This window comes from Amblyomma mixtum, chromosome 9 (genome assembly GCF_055824585.1).
Source record: "Amblyomma mixtum isolate Tamu chromosome 9, ASM5582458v1, whole genome shotgun sequence".
Taxonomy (NCBI): Eukaryota; Metazoa; Arthropoda; class Arachnida; order Ixodida; family Ixodidae; genus Amblyomma; species Amblyomma mixtum.
Genome location: NC_143020.1, coordinates 98573148 through 98597930, shown reverse-complemented (window position 1 = coordinate 98597930; position 24783 = coordinate 98573148). Strand labels below are relative to the sequence as shown.

Sequence of the window (24783 nt, the reverse complement as noted above, 5' to 3'; positions counted from 1 at the left end):
TTATATACTCATCGTACAATTGTGATGCAAATTCTTGTCAAGCAATTCTGTCCTTTTCTGCTGAGTGTGTATGTATTTTCCTCTGTATAATGCTCAATTTTGTGCTACTTTTCTTTGATGTAGTTTCTTTTGTGCTTATCCACAATACTATTTTGTAGCGGCCCGCCGGACTTTTGTCATTTGTATGTTTGTTTGTCATGTAGTGGGAGGCTGATGCCCTGTCAGGCAACATTGTGCCTTTAGCCTCAGCCCCTTCTTAGGCAAACGTCTAAGCAACAAATAAAAAGAAAGACAGAAAGATTATCACTGCGAGATAAGTGCAGTGCTTGATACACCAGAAAAATTCTGTCGCGTGAAGGAAGCGTCGGCACAGAGTAAGAGAATTCATTACATATACATCAAGAAATAATTGAGGGTAAATTCACCTGCGTTCGCAGAGCTATCGGGTCGGAGGAGTGATCGTGCCGTAATTTTTCTAATAATTTATTCACTTCGGTTACCATTATCCGTGGAGCTCAGAAGAAGATCATCGGAGCGCGGCGACTTAATTGTGGACGGGGCCCCCTGTCACAACCCACATGCAGCGCGTGCTAGGTAATTAAATGGGGACTAAGTCATGCACAAGATTATGCGCGACGTTGCATGGTTTATGCTGCAGCAAGGCTGTCTCGCAGTAAATATTTTTCCCTTAGGTGCCTCGCAAGGAGCCACATACGGTGTGGAAAGCAGCTCGCAACAGCTGTTCCCTGTAGTACCATACAGGATTGTATACATGCTGTTGGAGCACATATCGCGTGGGACGTAATTACTCACTGCATGCCAACTTTAGATGTTTCCCTTAGTATTGGGCAGCACTGTATTCACTCAGCTAGGGCGACTATCATGCAAGACGTTTCGTTTGTTTATTGATACTGCATGTGTTTCTCGCAGTATTCGGTTGACGTGTGTAAGATGCGGTTTGGGCAAGCGATACATTAATAGGCGCTTAACTATTATATGCATACATTGCATGAAATGTGCGGTTCGTTTAATAATTACCACAGGTCTTCGGAAGCGGTTTGGACAAAGAAGCTTTTCTGACACAGTTAACCTCATGCAAAGCCGAATAAATGGCCAGGGAAAGCTCGTACCCATTGGAAAGCCGGTAGATACCTGGCGGCACTGTTGATCAAACCCAGCCCTTAGAAAAATTTTTTTTAGAGAATCTATAGACAGTTCATAGACTTCTGACAATAATGGCTCTGGAGAGTCCTAGAGAACAGTCTATAGGCGACACAACTGCTATGGACAGTCTATAGACAATGTATAGACTTATGTCTATATACTTCTTAGAGACTTTTGACAGCCATAGACTATGAATAGACAAAAAGAACTATTTATAGGAACGCAATCGAGTCTATAGAAGTCTATAGACTGTCCATAGGCCATATTTATAAGGGAGCAATTCCCCGCATGCAAAGCCGATGCTTTAGGCAGGACCTTATACGTGCGGCTTGAGCACGGAAGGCTTAAGACGCAATGATTCTTTGAGTGATCACTATGACTACTGCAAGTGTTCACCATAGTAATGGACGAGAATGTATGCAAGCCGTTTTGGTGCTCACGTACCTTTCGGTTGTCTTCCTTCTCGAGGTGCAGGTAGTATGTGGGGTAGAGTCCTCGGTCTACGCCCTTCTTGTCGCGGGTAATCCGGCACCTGATGGTCGTGTTCTGCGGGCATGGAACCGTAGCGAATTCCTCCAGTTTGGCCTGTTCCAGCAGGTCAGCCAGGGGCCCCAGCTCCATCACGGGCACGCTCATGGTCGGTTGCGTTCTCGCGCTTTCGTCAGCGCTACTGCCACTCACGTCTTCCACCTGCGAGACAAGCATGCATTGGATCCCTGTAAGTCCCGTCCACAGCTTGCGCTGTGCCACGCTCATTGTGTACACTGTGTCGGATGAGTCTGCGCGTCAACTGGACGTTGCCATCTTAATAATGTAAAAGTCGATTGCTTTTTATTCTTATCATTGCCTCAACACGCATTAACACCGTAGAAGGTCATTGACAGTGTTCACTTCGGTATTCGGTGTTTACGGTACTCCTAAAAAATATATTGGGAGCGCACACCGATGCGATATGGACAGGTCCCGCCAGTTTGCCTGTTTCGACGTTGAATGAAGCACCGGCATGGCCCCGTTTCACAGTGGTCAGCAGTATGGCGCGGGGGACGCTGGGAAGGAAAATTAGAATAGATAAGAAAGATATTGTCTTCGGTGTCCATCTCCTCACTTTGGGAATCTATAAGGGAAATAACGCAAATATATGGGCCATTGCATCTAAGGGAGTTGCCCACGTGGAGTAAATTGGTAAGAAAGAAGGGATTAGTTTTTGCACGCATCCAAACGCAGTCATACCACTGCAAAATAAGGCTATACAGATTTCACAGAAGCTCCGCCGTCAATAAAAAATACGTAGGGGAGAAAGGTGTACAGCTTTGTTTTGCAGACTTATGGATGCGCTTGGGAAATTAGTCCTTTATTAATTACCTGCGCTGTGTGAATGGCGTGTAAGACTTCGCAATGATGCGTCAAAACAAGAAAAACAAACTTCGTGTTTTCTGGACTTCCCCCAAAGCGTTCTAAATGCTTTCTATCTAAGGGATGTAGTTGGCAGAAAACGACTGCGAGCCCATTGAGCCACTACCCTCGCTTATAGGATGAACGATTGGCTTTTGAAGGAGCGCGGTACCTATAGGACCAACGTTCTCTAGAAGAACCTTAGGTTAGGAACCGTAGCCTCAACTTACGTCAGCACAGAACGCCACAAAAGCGATGATTCATACATAACAACAGCAGGTTTAAGCACTCGTCTGTCGACACTCTACGAATTTTAATTGTATGCATTCACTACAACGGGTCAATGACTAAGGACGGTATCATTTTCAAAACAGACTCAGCTTTCCTTCTTTCTTACTTTGGCCTTTTATCCCCTGCTTCGTGTGTACGGTAGCCAACTTGTCATTTCTGGGTTTATCTCGCCCCCTTAGCGTTCACTTTCCCCTCGACTTTGGACCCACATAGATAGGATTCCATTCCGTCGAGGATACACCGCACACCAGTAAAGTGCCAAGGTTGGCCCCGCATATGTTTCGCATTCATGAGAAGATGGAACTGTACCCAAACAGCGCCCAATATCGTAAATGTTTTCGTTTTTGTTTTCTGCACTGCATGACTTGCTCCTTGTTCCTTGCTGTTTTGAATTTAAAGAAGCTGCTTTGAGTAATCAGATTCACTTTGTTAAATCTGATACATGTAATGCCCACCTGCGTTGGTCTCAACTAGAGACTGGCAGTATTCCAAATAAATAAATAAATAAATAAATAAATAAATAAATAAATAAATAAATAAATAAATAAATAAATAAATAAATAAATAAATAAATGTATTGGCAAAGACAGGCCCTACAATGGACCAGAGTGAAGCCATCTATTTCCAATATTGGTTTATTGGAGTTCAACGTCCCAGAGCGACTCAGGCTATGAGGGACGCCGTAGTGAAGGGCTCCGGAAATTTCGACCACCTGGGATTTTCAATATTGGGTCGATTACATGTGCTGCTTGGTTAAGTGGCTCAGCGGACAAGGAGAATTTGCGAGAGTACAAACCTGGGCCACACTGTCGGCCATGTCCGTCGGCGTGTCGGGCACGGTCGCAGTTCGACTCGGTGCAGACTCTGACGTCACGGGTGTGCTCTCCAGGTCTTCGTCTCCGTTGATGCTCGTAAGGTCATCGCTCAGGTCCAGATGCTTGAGCTTCTTCTGGACATCTGCACGTTGGAAAGCGCAAACCCCATTTTGCCTTGTACGCTCACCAAGAAGCTATGCTCTCCGTTACAGCACACATCAAGATTGTGTGTCTTCTGAATTGCATAGAAATACTAGTTACAACCGAAGTGCTGCAGTGATTAATCTATGCTTATCACATTTTAGTGAAAGAAGCTCTCGCTCCTTTGTGTCAAAGGCTTTTCCTTGTACAATTCATAATTCCCAAAAGCATCTCCAAAATTATTAATGTTAGCTTATTTCAAATGTTGTTATTATTAGTTTTATATCGGGACATAGTATTGAGTGCTAATATTTTATATTTAACATTATTTATTTCACGCAGCGGTAGAACTCTAATTACAGCTATGTTTCAACATTCCGCGAATGGCGCTGAATTCGCAAATTCTTCGAAAATTACACTTTAGATAAGAATCTACATGAAACATTGAACGTATATCATCACTTTCGTTGCTTACCAGGAGTCGGCGGAATCGGACTACTGTTGTAGGCAATGGCCACTGGATTTTCTCCCTCCGTATCATCCTGTATCACGGGGCTTTTCACCTCATCGCAGACTGGCGCGTCCAGGTTGTCAGTGCTGGAGAACAGCATGGGGCCATCGTAGCCTGGAGAATAGTAAAGAAGCGAGAAGTTTAGAGGTTTCACGTCGATGATAACACGGGCTTTGCTTGCAGGTTTAATGACAGCGGATTAAAGCGGAAGGATCATTTGCAGAAAGGATGCTGGGTCCTTAATTCTTTCCGTCTGTGTATTTCTTCAAGTAGAAGTTCCCGATCGAATCTCTAATTAAACCTTGTAAGCCTGTATTTATTTTGAAGAGAAATAGGCTTCCCCCTCACAGTTATAACTCCTCTGTAGGGCTCAAGTTTATGTTAACGTCTCGTAAGAGCGTTGGAGCCAAAAAAGTTATTTGTTCCCAGCATGGCATGGCATATGGAGAGGCGTTTTTCTATGTGGCTTTCTTATTCAGCAAGGTGCGCGGGTACAGAGATTCCAAAGCTGCCGTAAAACGTATACCATAAACGTACGGGAAAAGTGCCACCGCGGAGTTCACAACGAATGAACGGATATGCCGCATGTGCTTTAGCTTTCCAATGCTTTAGGCAACTTTTATAGCTAAGGCCAAATACATACTCAAACGATCCCCTTTCGCCTCTCAAGAAAAAAAGCCACATTTGAAGACTTGAAAACTTCGATGGTTTAACGAATTAAGGCCGACTGGTTCTCTCATTTGAGCCACTCAAGCCAGACTCGCCAGGTTGGTGGACGTGAATTAGGGAGAGAGCAGGTGGATTGAGGCTCCGGGTACTGCAAGAGACAACGCTTCAAGAGACAATGGAGGGGCAGTTTGTTTAAGGGGTAGCTAAGAAAATTAGGGGACACTTAAGTTCCGCCTTTAATGGTAAGACGCGACAGCAGTTCCTCTTAATTACGCAGACACGGACACTGTTTCGTCTTTCACATCCACAATCATTACGTAATGACCGCACAACATTCATGTAAAGCTCCGTTTTAACCAAGCCGTACGAACGTGTCTGCGTATCGTAGCGGTAGCGTGTCTGACTCGCAACCCGAGGGGCCGACGGTCAAGGGCTTCTGATGCAACACTGGTGTGGTTGGCGCCATCTATGGGATCCTCTTGTAATCGACTAGTCCTAACTTTTTGGTCACGCGGACGCCAATGCCGACACTGGCTTTTTTGCAACACGGGATCTTTACGCTTTCGCTTAAAACTGGCATTAACACCCCAATGACAGCAAAAGCGGCGTTTGCAGGAAAGATGCCAAAGACATAGAGAGAGTCCACTCACAGCCAACGACGTCTTGCACGGGTCTGTCGATGCTGAGTCCCGCCATCAGAGGGCGTGACTCGTCCTTGCGCAGCCGGCTGCGCAGTACCGTGTTGGACGCAGGTCGACGGGCATCGGAGGCTTGCAGTAGTCCTTGGCTCTGCCGCTTGTGGCGCTGCTTCTCTTCCAGCAGCTGACGCTGCGAGAAGCACAAGAATAGGATGAGTTACCCAGTGACTCTGCAAAGAGAAACCGAGTGTATGTTGGTGGCTTAGACGAAATGGACTTCACCTTGTACTACATCCTGTACAATTCCAACAGTCACCGAAACCAAGGTGGATAAGCGATGGTTCTTTTTTTCATTTTGCGGTGTTCCTCCATGGGATATTAACAGCGTCATTATTTACACTAATAATTACTCTGTTAATCTTTCATAGATGAGCAACACAAATAAAAAAAAACATTCCCTATCCACCTTGGTTTCGCCCTTATAAAAATGGTCTATAGACACTCTAGAGACTTCTTGCAGACTCTATTGCCTTCCTATAGATATTTCTTTTTTGCAATCATAGTCTATTAACTGTCTCTAGCATTTGTATTGCCTATAGACTGTTCACTAGGATTTGTCTATAGAGAGTCAATAGACTTTATAGACCGAAGTATATGGACAGTCCATAGGCTGTTTAAAAATTTTTTTTTACTGCGGTGACTGTTGGCTTCCGTAATGTATGTCGTAACGAGCCCCTCTTTCCCCTTTCTTTGTCTGTTCATTTATACAGGGTGATTTTTTAAACGTTTCCATAATTTGATTATAGAATCTCTGAGAAATACTGCGACGTGATCTGTTCATGCGGATTGTACAGCAAGACGGGCACTATACACGTGATAGAGTTCAATTAGAATACGATTAATTAAGTAAAATGAAGTAATCAACTTTATTTGCGATTTTAGTGGGCAGGAATACTACTGCCCGGTATAATCTTGCCCGCCATTATATTGTGGGCAAGATTATAAAGAAAAGAAGATGTGTTCACAGGTATGTACTCCAGCTATACGGGTAAAGCTGTGAGGGGGAAAGACTGCAATAAGAAAAGGCATTTTCAGGCTTATTTGTGAGTTAATTTTCTTTACCACTCTCACAGTTAAAGAAGAAAGGTAACCCTTCAAATAGATAACATGATTCCCTGACAATTAGTAGGACGCATGATAAATATTAGAGGCCATATATGACCCACCGGTTACGCTATACAGGTGACAGTGGGCTGTACGTCTTTGATAAGTAATGAAATTAATTGTAGATGAGATCTCGGTGGAAGAGAATGCTGCTTGAAACAAGTGTGGTCGGTAAACGGCTGAAGCAAAATTTTAAATAGGCAGAACTAACGAAGGGAATGATTTACATAGCAAGCAAGAGCGCTAGGGAATTAGAAAATAGTTAATGACGAGCAATGTGGTGACACGTCTCGCCGCTTTCACGACAAGTGTTGGCACCTTCTTGTTTACAGGGGATTCAAAGCTGATGTTAGTCGCGCTACAATTTTTAAGCCTTCATTAGGAGCTAAGCCTGAATTACGAGCTATGGTCTATCCGCGTGCATACACTGGAACAGCGCTTCGGTGCTTAAACCTCACTTCTTGATCCTGGGCGCTTGAGTCTGGAACATAGCACGTCACGTCTCCAGTGAGGTAAACTCCAAGGGCAAAAAGAGGGGGCGATGTGCATCTTAATACCATACGCGAAGTCAGACGCCCCATAGCGCTCTCTGTGTTGCTATTGCGTTGGCACATACAACTAGAATAAAGCTCTTGTATCTCTGAGCTTTGAGCGCTGTGCTTAGACCAGTAAGCCGGCTTTAAAGCATAGCTAGGGCGGGAAACGAGTTTTGGCATGAATGCGCACAGTCGAGAGTCAGGATGAGCGAAAAGCTTGGTTGCTTTTGGCTGGCGTTCCTACTGCGAGAGCTCTACACAGTCGTACTATTGCCCGCAAGCGTAGCGCCAACGCCATTATGCGGCATTAGCAAAACTTGTGCTAACCTGCGCGGTGAAGCCAACTATCTAACGCTAAGCCTAACTAAGGAAAGCAAAAATTGCTAACACATCTGCAAAATGTTTGGCGCTAGTGCTGCAGAAATGCGTTCTCATCGATTGCACTTGCGAGTGGTGAGAGATTAGTGCGCCAGATGTAGCTGCTAGCCGTCGGGAAAAATATCATGACGAAAGGCTGCTTCGTTATTGTAAAGCACTACTGAAAGATTCCGCTCCGAAACTGCCTCTCCAATGCACAATGAACTGTTTAGCCATCTTTAAGCCTTGATTAAAGGAGAAACTTGGGCGAGTTGGTAGGCATTCATTGTAAGAGAACAGCGCAACTGCGGCGAAACAACTTTGCTTTTCTTGTCCACGTTGCGCCAATATTGAGCTGTTCCCATATAATGGATCTTTCAGCCTATATGCCTTTTCCAGAACATCACTACATTCTGCTGGAAAGGGTTCTGTTTTTCACCTCCATTAAAACTTACATTCTGGAAACGTCAAATGAATTAAGTTTGACTTTCTACTTGAGGCACACGCCAGTAGGCCTTGTAAAACATGACTCCATATATCCGCGACGACAGACGGGCCCTGATTAGCTCAGTGCTTGTTTATAGATGCGTATTATTTTTAGTGCTGATGTGCATTTTAAGGTTTGCACGCGCAAGTTTAACAAAAAAATGCGCATGCACTTTATGATAACCACTACGTGTTCACTGCAGAGTTCTTCGGGGTAGTAGCCCTTGTGCAAGCGTCCCGAATAACAATAAAGATCAGCCATGAATTAAAAGCTAATGCCAAGGAAATGAACATAAAATATAGTGAACTCTGTACATATTAGCGTATGGCTTGCGCAGCATATATGCACCCTTAGAAAGATGGAATGATTACGTTATGTTGTGCGGGGACATGCAAAAAAAGGGCAATACAGCCCGTGACATAAAAACGCAGATAAAATGGCACAGCAAAAATCTACACAGGCGAGAAAGAGCATGGAGACAATTCAGCGCACGCAAAAAAGATCACAAAAACCGCGCACAACGGAACAGCATAGGTAGAGTACAATACAGTACATCTTTGCGAGGCAAATTTACGACTAGTACGGCGTAAAGAGAAAATAAACACGGGTAGTCCTATTAAGAAAGGGCAAGAGAACGGTGCTGTTCTGTCGTGCGCGGGATTATTTCATAGTGTCATGTTAACCACATTGAGCTAGGCGGAAGAGTACAAAGAAGAATTACAGATAGCAATGGACGGAAATGATTTCCTGAACAGAATAGAGTGGATTCTATGGGGAATTGGCAGAAATGGTATCCTGCCGCAGTTACAACCATTGTTTCGGGTTTTCATCTACGAATGTGCTGTTCCTTTAGCTGTGCCGTAGTACCCCCATTGCCGTGTAGATACATAGGTGTTTTCCGCAAAGTAAAACAGATGACGACATGGGGTAAGGCGGATTAGCTCCGCGTCGAGGAGGCTATACTCGCTAAAGGTAGGCATTCCTCATGCACTCAGCGCCATCTATTGTGTAGGGCATGGATTAGGAGAGCTAGCAAGAAAAGACCCTCGGGCACTGTCGTACTTGGCTGCCCTAGCCCGCCCTTGATGAGCGGGCCGAGATCTCTGTAACCTTCCTGAAAGAGAAAGCACACCTGCGCGTCCCTTGCGCAGACGAGTGCCTCTTTTGCGAGGGAATTTCGTCGCACTAAAATGTTTTTTAAGGCGAAAGCCTTTAATGGCTCATATGGTCGTCCGTTAACAAAGCGCGTCACATGCATTTAACTCGGGAGATAATAAAGATAGAAGGAAACCAACGGCTGCTTCAGACAGACGAGGAAAAAGTTAACCTAGAAGCCAAGTTTAACGACTGTAGGTTAATTATTCAATTAATTATAGGCAAAAATGTCGAAATTGCGTTGAAATAGCGTGAACGTCGATATAGCCACGGGAACGGTGTGACGTCACACCCACCGGAAGTCTTCACGGCATAGTGAAAATTTTCACAGAATCGTCGGGAAAACGTCGAATTTGTGTCAAATTAGATGAACAAATGTGTAATTAAGTGTAATTAACACTTAAAATCCGCGAAATATGTATAATTTTAGTATCGATATAGCCACGGGAACGGTGTGACGTCACACCCACTGGAAGTCGCCACGGCATAGTGTCCTCGGCTTTCGCCTCTCTACGCTTTAGTTGCAATAGTGTCCTCGCATTTTTTTTTGTTTCCTTTCATCTGTCTTGTCCCACATTCACTGACTGAGACACACACTTTCTGGAGTTTGTGACATCCTTTGTCCTGCCGCTTATTGTGGTGAACGGAATCTCCTGCTGTTACCTGCCTGCTAATAAGAATGTTACCCAGGAGGCCCGAAGGTCCGGCGCTCCCGATGTGTCTTGTGTTGTCACCGGGTCCACTTGCCTGCTGTTATACCACCTACAGTGGTGTAGTCTTCTCTAGATGGTATTGTCTAGCTCACTTGTTACTTGGATTGGATGCCCTCAAAGTGTGAGAGGGGGAGCATACCGGGCAGCTGACCATATCACTTATCACTGTGATAGGATCACTGTAGCTATCACCGCTTAGTCCAAAGTAGGTGGTATCGTCCGAGCCCATTTATAACTTGCAGTGGATGCTATCGAAATGAGAAAAGAGTAGAGGTCGTAATAAGGGAGCAAATTACTCACTTGGCATCCACCTAAGCGTAGCCATACGGCTACAAAGGAAAGCTATACAACTTCCACAGAAACTTCGTAGTTACAGCAAAATTCGTCCTCGTCCAGGGTCCGAACCCGGGACCACCACTTCACCGCAGCAGTCGCTCTACCAATTTAGCTAACCACGACGTCAAGCTTATGGTAGGGCGAGAGCGAATTGATCAATGACTAGAAGTGGGAATAAAAAAATGGCTGAGGCTTAGCTCAGGTTAAGTCTAGTCAGATGCGAAGCATATTGATGGCTAGGCTTGGTAATACATGGCTTTCCTTGGTTGAATACTTGGTAATTTTAATACAACCACTAGAAGTGTAGCAAGGATTGCCGTGGCAGCTATATACGGGATCATCGGTGAATTCAATGCAGAGTGTACAACCGCTGCCCCAGCACCGGCTACAACAGCATTCTTGGCACCCATGGAAAGTACATTGGAAACACCCTTAGTTATTCCACCACCGCCACCATTCCCTATAGACTGTATTTATGTAACCCCAGCAGCAGCAGCAGGCAGCGCCTCTGATGTGGAGCCTCCACCGCCGCGGCCGACCGCGCGAGCCGGCAGCCCATCTCTCCTCTGCTGTGACGTCATGTTGTCACGTGGCGTCACGTGGTCACGTGGTGTCACGTGGTCACGGTGGTAGCTCCACCGCCGCGCTCGACGGGCTGTAGTGTAGCTCTAGTAATATGCTTCGCATAATAGTGTTGGTCAAGTGTTTAGGGGAATGCCACAAGATGGAGTAAGTTTGTAACGAGGGAGCAAATTACTCATTTGTGGTCGCTGTCAGTCATTTGTCCCGGAGAAGGCGAAAAGTCTGGGTGCTTTTTATAGCGAGAAGCTGTATAAGGGACCTCGTCCGGGATAACCGATGGTGAATCAGTCTGCTCCGGGATGTCAGCGACGCAGAAAACGAATTAAAGAAAAGACAAAGGAAAGAAGAATGCACGAAGCATCGGCAACGGAAATATCCAGACGTTAGGCTTCGCTGTCAAACCGAGCATAGGCGTCGCTCTGTAGCTGCAAAGGTGCTAGAGGGAAAGCATACGGACTAGGAGACATATTGCTCATCTAACGCAAAAACCCAACAAAAGCGAAAGCAGATACTAAGTTTAGGCCCCTATTCCCTTATCCGCGCCAAGCCATTGCCTAACCAGTGAAATTTTGTTGTCTTTCTGCTTAACTAATACATACTGAAAAGACAAACTGTTCTCGTTGCGTCGCTTTGCCATGTTTATTTTGCTCCTTTTGGACAACAATAGTCAGAAAAGGAAAGCTTTGGGGTCCGGAGTTTTTCGGGCGTGGTCCTGTTGTCGCGTGCGGACGCGTAATCACGCAAAGGCCCAAGCACTGATGGAACGCTTACTATTATCGACTGAATATTGAATGTGGATGCACCACCCTGGTGTTGCAAGAAAGGCTGGCAAACCAGACATTTGTCTTGGCGGTCTGATTAATGCACTTCAAGAAGCTTTCCCAGGTTAGCCCATTCATAGATATCTTCACCTCAGAAAGTGTACTTCAAAACATGGTTATAAAATACTCGCTTCAAGGGTATTATGGTGCCTCGTGTGTTAGCTGTGAAGAAGATAAAAGGCGCAGACAGTTTATTAAGAACTGAAAAAGGCGTTTTGTTAGTTTTTCTACCAGAAAGAAAAGAACAACTTTGCTCAGGTGTGTGGCTTTGACTCTAGCCCATGAAATTATTGCAACTTTGTAAACATAAAAGTTGCTTCCAACTCTGCAAAATTTTTCTTCACTTATGTTTTATGCACCCTCATGTGTATGTGACGTTTTGGGATTTTTTTTGCTCGGGAAGGGCTCTGTTTTTGCTTCGTGCTTATGAGAAAGGTTCCACCTTTACTGCAATTTCTTTCATGTCTCGGTTTATGCTCGTGTAGGGCTAGCTTTCTTTGCTTATATTTTTTTATGTAAGGGCGTTATTAAGAAGTGGAAGAATACCTGGATTCCCCATAGAAAGCACTAACGTCCTTTGCGCACATGTAAACAAGAAACTTTTTATCATTTTCCAGTAAATGGGGCCCACGTGCAGTTTCTGTGCCCAAGAAGAAAGTTTCGAAACGGCGGCTGTGAGTAACGTTATCTTCAATGTCATTATGTTTTTCCTTATTCGCTGAGCCGATAACCAAAAAGCTATCGGACGTAACTGCCGCGTAAGAAAAACATTCCGATATTAAAGTAGATGAAATCAACACGGATGCTCCTCCGCTCCAATGTCCATCATCGTCTAATGCGCCTTCTCCTTACAAAAATAACATTTGAGTTTCAGTTGACGCCTTGTTGAGCTCTTTTTGAATCAACTTGAAACCAACATGAATCCAATGTATGTTGAGTCTACTCAACATCTGCTGAACAAAATTTTTGTTAAGCATAGTCACCAAATTAATTGCTGTAATTTCAGTTGAATTTATGTTGAATCGAGTCTCATGGCAGCTGTTTCTAAGCCTAACTAAATGAAATCAGTTCGACATGCGCCGTGTAAACAGAACCTTACCACATTATGCATGTTAAGGACGCATGCAGCACCGGTTAAGACTTTCGTAAACCGCTCAAAGTCATTTCCTTGCATAGAAAAAAGTGCTTGTGGTCCAATATGCTCTTTCAGGCATACCTATTTCGGAGTATTCGTATGTGCGCTGGTGAAAAAGGGCGCTTAATTATTGCTTTATTTCTGTTTTATTATGAAGGAATCAAAGTCTTCAACTGACAGAACGGTGCATGTGAACTTGATTACTTCTACTACTTGATTACTTTGCTGATCGGCAGGCCACAATCTGCGCAGATTCGGACACCCATGTGTAGGAGTATAGGAGGGTGAAGCCGTGCACTTTCGTTTTCATCCTTCTCTCAGTCGCAACCACAAGATTGCGCTTGAGATGGAAAAGTTATGAACTCTTAGTGAGGTCATGTTGTAGCCTCATGTGCAATACTGCTCCATGTTCTTTTTCTGACAATCGTAAGGGCGAGAGTGCATGTATTTATGTATTTGTGTTAACACATGTGTGTTCGTGAGTATGTGTGGAGCGCTACACGGCTGGGATGTCAGCGTCAAGCTAACGAAAAATTGCAGATATAAATGATGAATATACCGCCGAAAATTGCATCGGTAGGCCCATCTGACGCAACACAAATGTATTCCTAGGGATTGTTTTTTTACAAGTTTGAATTCTTTCTACAATCAACAGAAAATCAACACAAAAATCCACAACGGAATTTCAATTTAAACACATAGGCCAAATTTCAACACATGCTCAATGTTCATCAGCAAAAATGCCACAGAATTTCCACAGTTTTTAAATAGTGTTTATTGCGGCAACTTCACAAAAATTCCACAAAATTTCAACACCAGTTTTTGTAAGGGTCGTTTGCGAATGTTTCCTTTAAGTTCTAGTTACATCCGGGAGAACGGAGTCAAGAATGCCTCAAAGCTAATCTTACTTAACCATAGACCCTCTACCTAACTTACCAGCTGTGCTTACCACGCAGGGAAGTTAGAATTGCGAGAGGAAAAGCAGAACTGATGTTTTGTCGAACTTCAGGAGTAAGAGAGAGAGAGAATAACTTCTCTATTGGCGCACTTCTAAATCCCGAAATCTCTATGGCAACGCCTCATTACCTCGGTCTCACTGCCGGCGTTCCATGCCACGAGCTTAATGAGAGAGTGAAAGAGAAAGAAAGAAGTAGTCTTAAGTATTGGCGTTTACATCGTCGCCGGGAAACGAGGACATCTGGACGACGCGACTTCAGGGCTATATTTTACTCCTGCGTTCGCTTTAGTTTCTTTTATTCGTTGTTTTCAATTAGGAACATTTGGAATTACTCTAGAAAGACCCTTAGCCATAGTAATTACTCTGCAGCTTACTCAGTCCAGATGTCTTCTTTTTATTTGTTTTTTGTTTTTCTAAGCTGAAAACGCGACGCGGATGAAAGCACCGGGTGGAAGAAAGAGAAAGTGGAAATGAACACGGAAACGCCAGCGAGCTACATGGTACGGGCAAGCGAACGACTCGTCCATTAAGAAGCGTCGGTTCTAATGAGCCGTAATTACATCTGATTAAACTCGTCCTGGGCGGGCGCTGGGGAGCCGTCGAGGTGTGGGAGTCAGAGCAAACACCGATGAAAGCAGCCGAGCGCGGGAGCTTATCTCACTCCAGCGATGGGTGCGGCTCACGGGCTAAGCGACTGGTGCGCGTTGGGTTTGCTAACACTTCAGAGGTAAACAAGTGGAAAGCAGTGCAATCTGACTTTTGATCGCCCTTGCCGGCATCTACGAGAGAGGAGCTAGTGCGAGGGATGCGTGGAGGGCGAAAGAAAAAGAAAACAAAACTAATGACGCGATTCGCGGGATTCTGCCGGAGCTATGAGCTTCGCAGTTCGTGATTTGCCTACGGAGGCACGTGAACGGAAGGCCTAACGAACGATAACGCTCCATCTTGTGAGGCGCATTCAGGAATTAGGCTGTGAGATGTGCAGGCTCGTACGTAAAGGGCGCTTTCATATAAATAGCTCATTCGTCCAGGGGTAAAATAGAAAAGCAGAATAAGCGAGATTTGTTCGTAAGTGTATTAAGACTGACAAGCATGCATTTAACGCCCGTAGAAAGGTGATCAAGTCTACACTTGTTTAAATCGGCCTGGAACTTAGCAAGGTGCACAACGTTATTTTAAACGGACGGACGGACGCACGGACGGACGGTTAGCCTTCTACTTTACCGCTGTCTAAGCGAGCGTTGACCTGGATAGATATTCTTGTGTATTGTTCGCGGCAAACGCATAAGTTCCGGCGCAGAGTGCATATAAAGATTAAGGCCTAGAAAAAAACCTGACATGGAAACCCCGGAATCCTCTCTGCACAAAGCAAACCCGCAAACACTGACTCTTTCTTCGTGGCTCAAAAGTCAACTTCGAAGACCCTTCCCACACACTTGCGTACCCTCCCCATTTATGTCCGCTCATGCTCTCCACAAACCAACAACCTCGCGCATAACAGCCAATGTTAGGCAAAGAGCTGCCGACATCCAGCCAATACTTTTTGGTCGCTCGACCACGCTACGGGTGCATTCCCTATGGCCCGGCAAACACTTCCTGCGTCAAGAAGTCAAAGAAAGAGGAGAGACAGCGAGGGCCTGATCGCTTATTTACTTCGCGTCGAACAAGCAATAGCACTTAAGACCGCCATGTCCTCGCGACTGAACGGACAGCGGGCCCCTTGAATCCGGGCAAGCCTGGCCAAAGAACGCGTCTCGCCAGGCGTAGACTCCAGGCGACCGTTCGCACCGGTCAAGGTAATGGCATGAGCTTCTCCCCCCCCCCCCCCCTCTTCTTCTTTTTTTTTATCTGTCAATCACAGATGCACACTGCGGTGGTTCCGAGGTGGAAGTTGACACGAGCGACCAGATGAATACTGACGGTTGTCGTCACCATCCACATATTCTGCTCTCGAAATCGCAGCCAATCCATTTTTTTCTCTTGGTAAGGAAAAAAAAAGGGTAGGCGTAGCTCTAATCTTGCACGTCAGGCTCTCCTGTATTCATTAATCCTGCCGGTGCTAACCCTTACAAATTTTTTAGACAGGCTATAGACTGTCTATAGACTTCTATCTAAAATATCTATAGACTGTCTATAGACAAATTCTAGAGAACAGTGTATAGGCGATACACATGCTACAGACACTCTAAGACAATCTACAGATTTATGGCCATGCACTTTTAGTAGACTTTTGTCTATAGACAGTCTAGAGACAATGAATAGACAAAAATAATTATATATAAGACGGCAATACATTATATAAGAAGTTGATAGACTCTCTATAGACCATTTTTGTAAGGGGAGCATGGCTTGTCCCAGAAAGAAGTGAACTTTTGCTGAGAGCGAACTCTTTGGATGTCTTCTGTTCCTGGCAGGGAACATGCAGACAACAAGTGCTTACTTAGTGGAAGGAAGGGTGTCGAGTTAATTTAGACCCGACGTGGTTCAGTATAAGCGAAAGCCAGGAGCCGCAGACTCGATCACGTTCGCGCCTACGCTGTCACCGAAACACGACAGTGCTTTGGCGGTAGATCAGCCCGTCTACGTGGTACAGTTCGGCCGTAAATCTCGGAGGCGAAGGCGTCGCAGCGGTGGTTCCACAGTTGCGAGTAATTGCGCAATACGTTATCCGAGTAATTAGGGCTCACCAGTCTCGGGTGTTGCGACAAAAGCGGGGAAAGTCACGGCGTAAACAAAAAAGAAACACTCAAAGAACGTGAGGCTGTCAGGAGACAGGAAATGCATTTTACTGCGATCAGGGATCCTATCTCCTCTGACGCAACACAAAGCAGTGTAAGTCTGAAGCAATTTTCCTCTTCGCTGACTGGAACAACGTTTTCGCTTCGTGGCGTCTTAAAATTTGTAGGCCTGCAACTCACGTCGCTAAAGTTAGTTACGAGTTGGAGTGGGTAGTACCTGCAAAGGAGGCGCTGAAGTCGCTATACTTTTGCAGTTGTTTGGAGTGCGACTACTCTCCGCTGCGATGCCGTGTAAAGGGCGGCCAGTTTGTAACAACTCACCTGAGTTTGTTTCAGAAACCAACTATTTGTGCAAGGGCAAACGTATTGGCAGCTCTTGGAGCCGGCGATATCTTATCTGCACCAGGCATTCGGTAAAATTTATTCGCCGCCCTCCCCCCCCCCCCCCCCCCAAAAAAATAATTCAGGGTTTTGCCATGGAAAATAATTCGCTCGTTATGTTAAACCACTGTACTTAGGTCTTTTCCTCTCTGTGATATCACTTCAGTACATTAACATATAAGCATACTCCAGCATAGGAAGCCCCACGAGGAGTCTCTATATCGAATGAATGCTGATAGAAATCCACCGAATGTACAAGCGAAGACGTCAGAGAATCTCATAACCTGGTTCGCAACGCAGCAGCCGATTTCAAAAGGGAGAATGAAAAAAAAAACACTTAAGTATGCATGCAAGTCGCTATATGTGCTTCACATACGTGTCTGGTTTATATCGAACTGGGATGAGACGAAACGCCATCCTGAAATCGATTGAGGGAATTAATTTTTGAGCGCAGGTCCGGCAACCTGCAGTTGTAAACATGCATTCATAATCCGCGAAACCTTAGTACGCGGGTTTAGTAAAGTTTTTAACAAGTTTCGTAACAGATACTTTTTCCACAGTTTACTTCAAGACATATTTACATGTACTGATGTATAGCCCTGAGCAAAATACATTAACACAAATGGCGTGCGACCAGAACGGCATATACGAACTCTCGGCTCTGCAGCGCTAACGACCACACCACTAACAAGAGCGCCAGGCATGTTGGTAAACCGCAGAGCCACTCCAGCCACCGCGCGGTAGAATTTCACCGCTCCGGCAGCGTCACTTGTGCTAATCTTTTTGCTCACGTCTATATAAATCTGATTTGAATAAATACAAGCGCTTTTCTGTTAGCTTCTGTGTCTGCCTCTCTGCGCGCTGTGGCATAATACAGGCATGAAAAACACAACCGCATATCGCACGCGACAGCCAAGTGAACGATGCACCACCACTTAGGAGAGCTGTGGGCGTGCGAATTGAGTTATCGCAACCGTCGCCGTCAACTCCTCAACACTGGCGAGAAGTTCGCGCGCTTTTTGCGCGCGTTTTTGCCGGGAATCGCGGCAAGAAGCGCTCGCGTTGAGGCAAGAGGCGGATGCGGACAACTTTTCGCTTTGAGAACAACGATTTCGGTTGAAGCGCAGCATGTGTTATTAACATTGGCAGCTGTCTAGGGGCAGTGAGGAGAGACACTTTCTAGGCTCTTACGGAGGCGTTGAAGAGAAGAGGAATCGAGATGGCCTTTTATGGCCAACAACTTGCTGTCGGGAATTAAGGGAAAATTAATGAACAGAGGCAGCTTTCGTTACGCGGTGTAACACAAGCACACACGAAAAAGAAGACAACGTCCGCAAGTGTTCTTCCTCTAGACAAATATACCGAAGTGCGAGAGAGGTGCAGAACTCTATCTAATATGACGCATTACCCAAGGAGCACAGGTAATTGCCGGTCCAATACTGTAAATGTATTGGCAAAGAGTAAAATCATTAATTTCCAATATTGGGCCGATTAGCAGTGCTGGTTGGGTAGTTACCATTCGTTTAGTAATGATACTAATGAAGCTGTTAAAGTCAAAATCATACAGGAAAAACGGCTAGCTTCCATGAAGGCGAGAACACGCAAACCAGTGAAATCTTCATACCGAGAGCCTCTAGAGAAGCCAATTTTTACAACAAAAAGTTGTTTATGAACGCATTTCTTTCATATATCGTAAGATAGTGCTATAACAATCAGTATATCCGCAGTTCTTCCCTCAGTAGGCTTGGATTTTTTTGCTATTAGCGTTTTTTCTGTACTAAGAAGCGTTCCTCATTGGTTTTTTATGGCTGCCTTACCTGCTTGATACGAGCGATGGACAGACCTTAAATGAATGGTTACGCTACGCATTGGAATATTCGGCTATTACCGTCTTCAATATTTTCGTAACAGTACATTACAATATTCCATAGGCGCCTGACAATTAAATTTGACGCGCATGAATCCTGGAGATTTGTGTTTAAGCTTACAGTATATATGCACAACGAGCATCGCAGTCAATGGCGAGAATGGATCTTGTGACGTTCTTGCTTACACCTTAGTGCAGCCCACTGATATGGCAGTGCTCTTTGATGCAGAACACAAATGTTGGTAGGTGAGAACAACAATGAACACAGGTGTACCAGCCGGCCAAGAGCTCTATCAGAGAAACTTAGTCAACTGCAAGACACACTCTCTAACTACCACCGCTCCCCAGTCATGATTATAGCTTCGACTATGGGCTCCACTTTAGGACCACTACAGCTGTTCTGTAGTCTACCTGAGAATGTCGTTTGAAGGTGAGGAAACGACACGTCTACAAGAATAAACACTGAAAAGATAAAAGGGCAACTCAAGGGCTATTCCGCTCTTTTCACTTCTGTGTTTAGTATTTCAGTTGCAGTGCCTGTCCGCCTTTTTGAAAGGCTCTCGATCTACTTGTCCTCACGTTGAGTTTCTCTAAAACACCTCCAAAGATTGTTTGTTTTTCAGACCCGAACCTCAACAGCCCCAATCGAACCCTAAGTTAAGTTGCTGAGACTGGAATACTCGCATGCAGTTCACTAGAAATGCTTGTCGTCAGCCTGTTTCTCAGGTTACAATGAGCGCTGGTAACCAAAATTGTATTAACGCTCGGTGCAGTTTGTTTACGCACCCACAGGAGTGCTTACGTTCGACCTCCAGTCTCAACAACGTCCCCTTCGGAGCGGAATATATTACTTCGCGTCCGTTTGTATACTCGCCTCGGGGCGACGGGATTTCGCTTTCAAACAGTCGTCGGTCTCTCTTTCCGCCAATACGGGCCGCAGTGGTAAGCCTGTCTCATATTGCACCACACACATTGTTAGTTCGGAAACAGGACACCACACGGCGCTCGCATCCGAACGGTCCACCAAGCAGGCCCGAAGCAGAAACGTATACCCAAGCCAATGCGTGCTGTTGGAGATGCGCGCATTTCATCTCTCTCTCTGCAGGATAACAGAGCAGGGATGCCGCCAACAATAACAGTCGAGTGTTAGTTCGTACATATATGTGTGTGCCTAGATGTATAGCTATACGCCTGGGGTTGGCAAGGGAGGCAGAAACATCCAAGCTAGCGTCTCAGTAATAGCCGAGCTTGCGCGCTTTGACAAACGGGTCTCCTCCTTCCGTTGACACTCGGCTACCGGAAGCGGAAGTAAACAAAAAGAACAAAAAGGACGGAGCTAGGCGCGCACCGCTGCGTTAGCGGAAATAAGCCAGAGCTTCAGCTCCGCTCCGCTTCACCGGAATACGCCAAGCAGGCACGGAACCCCGAAGGAGACACGAGAGGGCGTTGTCGAGAATGGAGGGTAGGGGGCGCTCCGAGCGTCATCTGCGGTCCATAAGAAGCGAAGAAAAGCTCCAAGTGAAGCCAAGCTGAGCTAAGAAAGAAAGAACAGCAGAAGGAACACCTAGCTCTTGCTGGAACTCAGCGGGGGCCAAGCCTGAACAACAATGGCGAACATGCCGGTGGCGGCCAACGTGGAAATAATGAGCGCCGTCTGCGATGGAAACTATGAAAGTATCGTCTGTGACTACTCTGGCCTGTGTGTTTGGCTTTCTGCGCGCGCTCATCTGGCTTTCTCTACGCTGTCGTCTGCTCCTCCTGCTGCTGCTACCGCTGGTAATGCGGCTGCTCTGAGTGTAGCGAGTTTTTGTCTTGCTCGCTTCGTATGTAGTTTTTGTCCATTACTCCAGCTTGCGGCTTGTACGTACATAGGTTCAAGCGTTCGTCAGTGCCTATGTTTGTCCGTTTTTGTTTGTGTTTCTCTGTACGTGCCCTATGTTTGCCCCGACACCGCTCTTGCCCCCTCATCTCACGCTCCTTGGAAGAGGTCCTCCATTAAAAGAGGGAAACGAGCTGTTTTATCGTTGTTTTGTGATCGATGCTTTGTGTGTCTTTCGGGCTTTCTCGAGCAGAAAGTGGTTACTGCTTTCCTTGTGTTTCGTTCTTTTTCGCATTCCTTTTTCCTTTTTCGTTCTTTCCTCCATGAACATTTGTCTTTTCTGAGTCCACCGCGAAAGAAAAAAAGGTCGTTTAAAATTGCACTTTCAGCCACTTAACCTCGACGCACTTTTCAAGATGTTCTTTCGTTTACATCCCTTTCGTTTAACTCATTGAAAAGACAAAAGGCCCTTTGAGCTGTTTATTCTTCTTATCTCTTGACCGGTGCTTTGTCTCACCTTCAACTCGTCAGGACCGATAAGGAGCCATCGAGCTTTTTCTAATCATTCTCCCCCTTTTGGGGCAGGGAGCAGTTTTTTTATCTTCTGTTAATGATGCCCAGCGAGGTCGAAAGAAAGACGTGGTTCCCGAAATAAATGTTCCCGCAGTCACATTTTTCTGCGGCGAGACGGTAAAAGGGGCTTTGTATTAGACAGTTTAAGCCGGGATACCGCCCTTTAATGGTCGTAATCGCCCTGCGAACGTGCGTTTAGCCTTAACGCCACTCCTTAATTAAACGTTGAGCTCATGCTTTTGTCAGTGCTTTGGTTCGTCATTCACGAAGAACAGAATCAGGTCAAGCGCTTTAGCGGTATTACAACGAAGGTTAACTTTGATTTCTAACGAAATAATTTCTTTTATGTTCAACGAAAAAGAGAAAATGCCGACTGTCGGTACCTACCGTATAAGTACGTCCGAATTTATTTTTATTTCATTTCCCTTTTGGCTTGAGTATTTAGTTACACGTTCCAAAATGTACACTTTCATAAATTGCCTCACATTAAGTAAAAAAACTTCACTGAAAACAACCACGTGAATAGTGTTTTTAAACAGTGCGCATTTTTTTTCCAGGTCTTTTTTTTTCATTCCAGTCCATTACTTGATTGCTTAATCATGCTTGTACTTCCACGTGAAGGGAAGCAGTCACTTAATTTATTCTTTAACTAAACTGCTCGATTTCTGTTACAAGTCCGAACTTCTGAAGTCATTAGCGGCACCTGGTGAAGCGAGCACGAACTTGTGGGACGGATAAAATTGCTGCCGCACGTCTGCTAGAAAGTGAGCACAGTCAAAGGTCAACAAGTAGCTGCTTGTGGAAATGAACTAGACAGAAGTCAGTGAAAAAGGCAAAGAGCAAGGGTTAAAGAAACATAAGAGTTAAATAAAAGGGAATAAATGAGCTATGAAGATAAAAAGTGAGATAAAGCTAGTTGGACCCGTGTACAAAGGCACAAACACACGCGAAGACTTCGAATCGGTACACTGAGGCTATTCGGGGGTAATCAAGAAGCTCTTCACGGCAATCACGGGACTGTCCCTTGGCTTTTAAGCTGAGGTCCCGGGGGTATGCAAGAGTGAGAGTATAGTTACTCCGACCATTCAACTTTTTGCTTGTAGTCTCTAACGCTGTCGGGAGAGGACAGTTATTAACCAGAAAGAATACTTAAGAGCAAGCGGTGAGTGAGCTCATCTTATCCAGTTGCCCCGCAAAATTAAATTACCGGCTCACAGGACACGCACAGTCATGACTTGTACAGATGAACCGGTAATAAGTCAATTCTTTCATCCGAGACAAATGCGCCCAGCAAGGTTAGTGCATGGTCACATTTACAGCTCTCATTACACGTAAACCCGCATGCACCAAAGAACATGAAAAAAAAGCAGGTCCTGTTCACAGACTTGACAGGAAGGTCACATTTTTACCAGATATTTGACAATAATTACGTACACAGAGGAAATTAATTACACAGAATATATTCATTAAAAAACAACTGACATTTTCCGAAGTTATTTAAGACTTGCAGAAAGACTAGTAGAGCCTGTTTTCTTCCATCTCTGCGAAGCACTTGTCCATGGTCCCGAGATTTTTTTTTTCACGGTCACTGCGCGCTTGTTAAAAGCTACAAAGTCATCATTGATCCTTTCGGAAGCTGGTAAGCTTGCGTGGCTTGTTTGAAGCAATTAAATATTACGTGCACATTGCATTCTTTGAACTCACCGAGCGAAAAAACATGCAACGCTGTCGCTTGGGCGGATTGCGTGTGAAAACCTGGGCATGAAAGCTGTGCCCAGGCATGCTCTTTGCTTTCCTCAGTCATATTACATCACCACCCTTGAAGTCCATAACTATCAGGCCTGGCCGCATTATTGATTTTTTTTTATTGGGGTTTAACGTCCCAAAGCAACTCAGGATATGAGGGACGCCGTAATGAAGGGCTCCGGAAATTTCGACCACCTGGGGTTCTTTAACGTGCACTGACATCGCACAGTACAGGGGCCTCTAGAATTTCGCCTTCATCGGAATTCGGCCGCCGCGATCGGGATTGAGCCCGCGTCTTTCGGGTCAGCAGCCGAGCGCCGTAACCACTGAGCCACTACGGCGGGGTTATTGAAAATGGGGATGTTATGATTTCTGCCGCCTCGGTGCTCATGATCGCTCTTAATTTAAATCGGTAGCGGTCTCCATTTCTTAAGACATTGCTAAAAGCCCCTAATGAAAAAAGCATTTAACAAAACAAAATTGTCGGTGAATATCGACCATTGCATAAAACCGCTAGTAACGCGGTTAACAAGGCACTGGGGTGGTCATTCTCTAACCTTTCGACGCATCAGCGCTCGTGCTTGGGAGTCTTCCTTCGTCCTTGTTTCAATTCATGCTGTATTACTCAACAGACATACCTGAATGTTCATTATTCCCACCAGCAATAACGGCATTACGGAAAGTAGCAGGGTCAGTTCTTGCATGAGCGCTACAGAACACAGACAAGAAGACACAGGCAGCGCTGCATCTGTGTCATCTTCTGTGTGTCCTGTTACCCTGCGGGCTCTTTTGCCAAGAAGGAGCATTAACGGAATGGAACGAGCTAGCACTGCATTTTCTAATGAACGCGCACTGAATTGCCTCTATGTTATGAAATTTCAGAATTCCAGTCGCGAAACATATCTTACACGTTATTTATTGTTGCGTACTGTTTGCCTACTCTGGGCTGAAATGGATGCATATGTAGCATTCTACAGCAAGAGCTGTTATCACCCGTTCCTGAGTTTCACGTCGGTGTAACAGTAATAGTAGCCGTAGTAGAAGTCGGCATAGCCGGTGGGTGTGTTTCCATGGAAACCTCTAGGAGGGTGGTTACAGTGGAAGGAGGAAAGTATGAGGAGAGGGGAGGAATGCGTAACCGTCGTGTGGTTACCACCGGTACCCTGCGGAGGTTCTTTATGCTTAGCTGGACAGGTGTTGTCACCGTAAACATCTCGGTAACCATCATGGTGGTTACCTTGGTCGACGCAGAATATGGCGAGACTGTAAGAAGGTGCAACCGGTAGGTGGCTAAGGCCACATGTAATTGGCCTTTTATTGGAAACAGATTGGCAGAGGCCGGTTACAAAGGACCAGAGTCAAACCATCAATTTGTAATACTGGGCTGATTACCAGTGCTGCTTGGCTGGTTGCCACGTGACCCACCCGAAGGGAGTCAACTGGAAGGCGAAGGAAGTGGGTTACAGTGAAAGAAGGAGGGAGAGTATGGCGTAAGCGCAGAAAGGTAGAACGGTACATCCGCTGCAGTAGCTGCGAATCGTGCCGCGTGGACTCTCCCCTCTTCTTGGGGAGAAGAGGGGTGGACTCTCCCCTCTTCTTGGGGAGAAGAGCGGCGGACTCTCCCGTCAACCGCTCCGTGAGTGAACAACCCGCCCAGTCTCCAGTCAGCCGAGTATGTGGGAAACTAAAAGGAACCTTCCCTAATTGTGCAGATACGAAGTTGCCCTATCTTCTACCTCAGTAGATAGCGAAATGTAAACACCATAACAGCTGCTACTGAACTGCGCAATACAC

The 24783-nt window shown here is 45.5% G+C and overlaps 1 protein-coding gene across 3 annotated transcripts in view; it reads right to left on the bottom strand.

Annotated features, from left to right (window-relative positions):
* Positions 1–24783, bottom strand: part of ktub (Tub domain-containing protein ktub) — a 339341-nt gene that overhangs the window by 11643 nt on the left and 302915 nt on the right. For all 3 annotated transcript variants that reach the window (XM_089559802.1, XM_089559801.1, XM_089559803.1), the window contains 4 exons: positions 5634–5811; positions 4279–4428; positions 3644–3804; positions 1609–1854 (listed from right to left, as the gene is read on the bottom strand). In XM_089559802.1, the coding sequence (XP_089415928.1) occupies positions 1609–1854; positions 3644–3804; positions 4279–4428; positions 5634–5811 (735 nt within the window). The remainder of the gene's footprint in view (positions 1–1608; positions 1855–3643; positions 3805–4278; positions 4429–5633; positions 5812–24783) is intronic.